We start from the raw sequence: 6,499 nt of genomic DNA on the forward strand, positions 1-6,499 counted from the left end.
CCAGGGGAAAAGAAACCCCCTGAAGGCCCAAACTGGATTGGGAGAATTTTAAGCCAGAAACTAAGAGGTTAAATCTGAATGCCCAGAAAAAAAAGGAAGGTTGAGTGCTGGAGTAAAACGTCGGTCAGCCAGCCTGCGAGTGAAAAAGAGAGACTGCTTCTGAAAACCTCATCAGTGTATTAAACTCAGGTCAAAGGAACTTGAATCCTGAGACTGTGCTCTGCAGTTTATCTATCTTATACCCAATCTTTCATCACACTGAACTAAAACTATTTTTCTATCCCTCAATTACACACCTAACGTGTGTGGCTATAGATGACCTTCTTGTTGGATGTCTGGCAAGGTGCTGAGAGGAAAGGTAATGGTCTTAATAAAGGTCTTTAAAGTGTTAACTCCTGCTGTCTTGAGGCCACTCATGGTAAGTGTTGTTTATGATGTATGAAGGGGTCAGGAGTAGCACCTAAAGTGGGGCACATTAAGAAGGTCAGGCCCCCAAACCTGGCTGCCAGATGTCCCTGGTCACGGTGGCATGGTCGGAGGGGCTGCTTTGGCAGCCCCTGTAGTAGAAATCTTCTGGAGATGCCCATCTGGGTGCCTGAGGCAGAGTCCCAGTGGGTAGAGGCCACAGGATGTCCCCTTGGATACTGCCAGATTCTCTGGTTGCTGGGCACCGTGCCTGGCAGGCAAAGCAGTTACCATGACAACCACTCCCCCCCACACACACGTCTGCGATTTTTGGTATATCTCCTTTCCCATTAAGTGCCAACGTATTCCAGGGTTCCAGAGACAGGCAAACATAGCTCTCAGGACAGAATGTCCTCTGCTCCAGGAAGTGGGGGAGGGAAGGAAAGTGGAGATGTGTATATGTTATGACTGAATGAAACTTCATCAGTATAAATGCATATGTACGTGCTTATGTGTTAAAATGTGTTGTATATCAATGTATGTACCATGCAAATGGTCAGATCACCATTTATCTGCCCATTTGCTTTCCTACTTCCCTCCCCTCTCTGCTGTCCCTGTGTTGGGAGAGTCACCTCTGCCCTTTGCTGAGGGGAAATGCTGAGTCATATGGCTCCAGCTGGGTTTCTGTCTCCTAACCTCCATCTCCATTCTTTCCTCAGTCCATCCCTCCCTCATCCCTGCTGGACCCTCTCTAAAGCTCTGGGCCCTCTTCACCACCTCCCTCCTAGGCCTGGACTCACTTTCCCAGAGGTTCACTTCTGGACAATAAAGAGAAGGCACTGCACTCTGTTTTTGCATTTACTCCCTTCGCACTTTGCCTTCTCAGAAGACTGTTCTGAGTCCTCCTCCTTATGACTGCCTTCTCCCTGATAAAACAGGAGTCTGACCAAGTTTGACCCAGGAGGCTAATTCTTCCATGTATTCATGCTGATCCTCCTCCAGTCCCTCACCCCCTAATCGGATTACGGCAGTGTTTCATGCCTTGGGCCATGGCAAGGAAAGTGCGATTTAATTTGACATCACGCACTGAGGCTTTTTTCTCATTCTAACTCTCCAAGTGCCAGAGCACAGGTTCTTGGAGGCGCGCGCGCGTGTGTGTGTGTGTGTGTGCGTGCGCGAGAGCAGTAGCAGGAGAGTGTTGAGTATATGCATTCAGGGGCAGAATCTAGAGGCCCCTCCCTCCAAGGGCAGGATGTTTGGGGGTCTCTGTAGGTTCTCGGGTCTCTTTCCCATCCCCATTAGGCTCTTCTAACACAGAAATCCCAATCAAATAGCCTCGCTAACTAGTTCCAAATAAGGCGGACCAGGATTGCTCTCCTCCCCAACCGCCCCGCCAGAGGTGAGAGAGTGGAAAGGGGGCCCCGCCCGCTCAGTCTGGTTACTATGGCGACAGCCTCGGGGTGACCCGAGTGCTCCGCCCTCTCTCCTCCCAAACCTAGAAAGATGACGGCACCGCGCTGACTGCGCCAAATTCCAGCCAATGGGCGACTGCTCCCGCCTTCCCTTCCTCCAGCTCTCCCCACCTCCCCCCGGGAACTCGATTCACAAATCTGGACTGGGGATTTCCGGCTCCAGGCCGGGGTGGGGAGGGGGGGGCGGCGGGGAAAGGGCGCTGGGCCGAGGCCGGGGGAAAGTCGAGGTCTGTCCTCCTAGGAGGGCAAGTAGAAGCCGGCATTCCTGGGTTCTTGGCCCAGAGTCCCGTAACCTGCCACCAGAAATGGATCACACCCTACTCCCAAATTATCCGGAAAACCTAACTGAGGCCGAGTCTGCAAATCCTCCTGCCCCTGCAAGCCCTCACCCAGCCCGAGCACGCCCGTCAGTACCACGGACAGCGAACCAGGACCATTTCTTGGCGGGTCGCGCCCGCTTCTCTCTCCGAATCCTTGAGGTCTCCGTGGAGACCAGGGTCAGAGACGCCAGCGCTCCAATGGAGCCAGGCCTCCTTGGGCCAATGAAATAGTGAATGGGGCGCTTAGCTATGTGGTTAAGAAGGCAATGGGGACCAAAGAGGAATTTCAGGCCAAATAGCTTATTTTTCTTCTTTCAACCCCAAAGAATGGCTCCTGTCTTCCAGGCTGCCTGTGTACTAGCCTTCCTGGGGATAAAGGGCCAGGGCTGAATCTCAAACAGGGTTGGACCTCCCAAAGCTGCCCTGGGTGGGCGTGTGACTGAAACAGCTTTGAAGCAGCCCTATGGGTGGGCGGAAGCGTATGGGGCTAAGTGTGACATTCAGGCCCCACCTGAGAGTGGTGAAGACAGACTTAGGCCTGACTGGACTCTTGACAGGATGAATGGCAGGGAGAGATGGAGAAGGAAGAGAAAAGCAGCAACAACAAGTAGCTGGTGCTGCCTCAATGAGCCACTCTGTAAAAGGGGAACAACTTCTGACGTCCTCATCACTTATTCCCTAAATGGCCTGGGTATTAATGAGTAGGTAGGTCGGAAAAGATGAAGGCGGGGGTGGGGGGGGCAGGGGAGCAGGAATTCGGCTTCACCACCAGGCCCCATTCTGTGGCTCCCTCACTTTACTCTCTGTAAAATGGAAGCCATTGGGGGGAGGGGGAAGGAAGACAGTAGCAGTTCTCAGGGACTCGACCTTCCGCACTAGACCCATGGGGGCCCTCCTGCCCTGCCTGTGACAGTTCCACTCCCGCTCCCTCCCTCCCAGGGCCCAAAAAAAGGCTGGCGCAAAAACATCTGCAGGCGCTTCCAGCGCTTTATAGTTCTCTCCCGAACAGAAGGACAGACAGACAATGCGGCCCGCACCGTCGGCCCGCATCATTGGCACCTTGGACACGGCACCAGGCCCAACCCAGTCCCTGGTACCCTCCCGGGAGAATTCTAGTCCGGCCTCAGATCAGCACCTCAGACAGCTCCCGGCCCAACCCGCCCCTCCCCCCTCCCTCCAGAAACAATCAAATAAATTAAAAGGAGTGGGGGTGGAGGGGGAAACAAAAACACCTAAGGATAAGGAAGAGGGGTGCCCCTCCCTCAGAGTAAGAAGAGTTTTCTGTCTCCTCCCACCCTTCGGCTGAGGCGCCGCCGCCGCCGCCGCCAGGGTGACCTCCTAGGTTCATTTTTTCCCCAAACCTCAGTCTCCTGAAGCTGGCATCCCCCTCCCACTATCTCCCGGCATGCAACACGTTGGAAAAGGTAGGGAGAGGTGGTTGGGGGTGGGGCGAAGGACCATCCTGGTGGTTGTCTGGGCTCCTGGGGCTGCAGTGTCTCGCAGTACCTCAGCCGATCCAAATTAAGAACTAATATTCCCTTTGGCCTGGGGAAGAGAGTACAGGGGCTCAGTTGGGGGAAGAAATGCAAGCTAACACAGGCGGAGGGGGGAAGGCAGACAGGAGGGAAGATGGTGACACATGCCAGGAGCGAGGAAAAAGAAAAGAAGGGGAGATGGGGACACAGGTGCAGAAAGATAAACGGGGCAATGAGAGATAGGTAGGGGGTAAGATGGAGACGGAAATACACACCCAAAGAATGGAAAATGGAAAGGCAAGGAGGAAGTTGGGAAGGCAGAAGATGAAGGAAGGAGGGAAGGTGAAAATACAGGAAGGAGATGAAGAAATGGACAAATCCGAGGGAGATGAACTTACAGACACAGAGAAGGGAAGGGGGAGACCCGGGTAGAATTGGAGAGATGGGGGCGCAGACAGATAGAAAGGGTGAGGTTGGGGGTTCCCCTCCCGCGCTCATCCCCCACCCCCACCCTGCGCCCAGCAAATCCAGACGCCGCGGCCTCTGGCATCCTGGCCTCCACCTTCCCCTGCGGGACAGGGGCGGCTCCTCCTCCGGCCACGGCGCGGAGCGGCGGTAACAGCGGCGGCGTCTTGATGGTCCCGGGGGCTCCGAGTGTGTGTCAGGGGTTGGGGCGGGGGGTGGGCGCGGCCCTTGGGTATCCCTAGCGGTCCAGGTTCATAGTCCAGTGCTTGGCTCCAGTCGCGCAGCTGTCCCTGGCGGCCGAGGAGGAGGAGGCCGCGGGCGCTCCCCCGCTGGGAGGACCCCCGGCGCCGGCAGCGGCCTCGCCCTCGTTCTTGAGGTCTTGGAAGACCTGCGTGAAGAAGTGGGGGTCGGCGTTGAGCCGCAGCATCTGCGGACTGAGCCGCTGGATGAGGCGCAGGCAGCGTTGCCAGAAGCGCTCCTTGTCGGGCTCCACGAGGAAGGGCTTGAGCGGGTAGGAGATCTCGTTGCCCATGTAGGAGTAGGCGAGGTAGAGGCAGGTGAGGAAGGCAGCCTGCAGCTCGGCGGCCGACGCCAGCTCATCCCCGCGCAGCGACTCGCGGCACAGCAGGTACACGAACACCAGGTTGGCGGGCGTAATGAAGGCCTGGTCTTGCCAGCCCTGCAGCAGCAGCGAGCGGTCCACTCCGCGGAACCAGCCCACCAGCTCGCCTGGGCTTAGCTCCTTGAGACGGTAGCAGCGTCGGCACACGAAGTCGCCCAGGCAGCGCAGCAGCTCTCCCGTAGACGCCTGCACGATGACCCGCCGCGGCGAGCCGCCAGGTACCGGCGGCGCCGCCTGCGGGGCTGGGGGCGGCGGCGGCGGCGGTTTCCCTCCACCGGAGCCTGGAGGTGGGGCGACGGCGCTGCCCCCCGACGGCGGCTCGCAGGTGGCGGCGGCCGCGGGCACGGTGGGCACGGGCACCGCCAGGGGCTTGGCGGCGCCGCCGCCGTCGGGGGGGTCCCGACCCTTGCGGAGAAGGTTCTCGCGGTTGCGTTGCTGGACCAGGGAGTCCGCGCCGGTGGACGCCGGCTTGGGCGTCACCTTCTTGCTGCCTTTCTTCTTCTTGGCAGACGCGGCCACCAGCCGCTTCCAGGTGAGCGCCGAGATGAGCACGGACGGCCGCTTGAGCCGGCTCTCGCCTTTACCGCCCTTGCCTACTGGCGGCGCCCCGTATCCCCCCAGCGCCTCGTCTCCCGAGGGCGGCGCCTTCTTCTTCTCCTCGGGCAGCCCGCCGGGCCTCCGGCCCTTGGCCGAGGAGGCGGGGGAAAGAGACAGCACCGTGCCCATCCTGCAGAGCGGGGCCGGCGCCCGGGCCCCGGCGGGAACCGCGGGCGGCGCCGCTGCCCGCTGCTGCAGCCCCCGGGGACCCGGAGGTGGGGGCCCAGCCCCGGCCCGGGCGCGGGAACGGGCAGTAGAAGGTGGCTGCTCGGCTGCTCGGCGCCGGCTGCTGAGAGTCTCAGCTGCGCCAGCTGCAGCGTCAGCCCCACCCCTTGGGCCCCGTCTTCGCCGCGCCGCGCCCCGCCTCACGCAGCCAATCCTCGCCTGAGCTGCCCTCCTAACCGGCAGCTCCGCTGCCCAATAGAATCTCGCATGCCAATCTCAAGTCCCGCCCATCCCCCAACTCTGTCTCTGGTCCTTTCCCTTCACGGGAAAGGGGTAAGGAGGAGGAGGTGGCTGGTTCGAGGGCCTCCTCAGGGTCAGAGCCGGTGGGTGGGGTGGGCGGGGTGGACGGGGGGGCTGCTCCCACCTAGCCCTCCAGGTCCTAGGGCCCCGAGTCAACTTGTTTTGATGCACTGGATCGCGATAGCAGAGATGCCATGGGAACAGCCTCTCCCCCCTTTTGATTATGTGTTGGGGGGCAGCGTGAGGAGTGAATGCCTTCATCAAGGGGCCCTGGCCCCAGCTGGGTCGCACTGCACCGGCTCGTCCAATCTAGCAGTCGGTTGATTCCCTCTTAGCTCTCCTCCCCTCCATTCCCCCTACAAGGCCGCCTGGGAGGGCTGCAGAAGGCACATTCTTGTTCTGCCTGTGATGGGGTGCTGGCTGGGCCCTGGACTTCCTGAAGGTCACAAACCGACTCCTTAAGGGTCCTCACTCTGGGGGGTGGCAAGACGCTCAGATTTGTCCCTGAGGCCACCGTTTGCCGACCTGATTCTCTGCTGCTGAGTCTGTGATGAGAGGCCATGAGCTCTGGTCCCTGGGCCACTGCTCTTGTGCTCTTTGCCCCCTCCCCCAACCCAGATCCCCTGATTCCACATTGGGTGGATGATGGGTGGTTGGTCCCTGGGAAAAGTCTGGAAA

At 59.3% G+C, this 6,499-nt stretch overlaps 1 protein-coding gene across 1 annotated transcript; it reads right to left on the reverse strand.

Annotated features, from left to right (window-relative positions):
• Window positions 1–3,380: 3,380 nt before the first annotated feature.
• Window positions 3,381–5,598, reverse strand: CDK5R2 (cyclin dependent kinase 5 regulatory subunit 2). The gene has a single exon (XM_027114546.1). It carries the CDS (start codon window positions 5,483–5,485, stop codon window positions 4,376–4,378), a length of 1,110 nt encoding a protein of 369 aa, XP_026970347.1. The 5' UTR covers window positions 5,486–5,598; the 3' UTR covers window positions 3,381–4,375.
• Between the last annotated feature and the right edge of the window lie 901 nt (window positions 5,599–6,499).

Source organism: Aethalodelphis obliquidens, unplaced genomic scaffold (genome assembly GCF_003676395.1).
Source record: "Aethalodelphis obliquidens isolate GAN/ISIS:26980383/991018 unplaced genomic scaffold, ASM367639v1 scaffold2, whole genome shotgun sequence".
NCBI classification, from domain to species: domain Eukaryota; kingdom Metazoa; phylum Chordata; class Mammalia; order Artiodactyla; family Delphinidae; genus Aethalodelphis; species Aethalodelphis obliquidens.

Coding starts and splice junctions, on each gene's coding strand:
- CDK5R2 (XM_027114546.1), bottom strand. CDS start 5,485: ATGGGCACGGTGCTGTCTCTTTCCCCCGCCTCCTCGGCCAAGGGCCGG.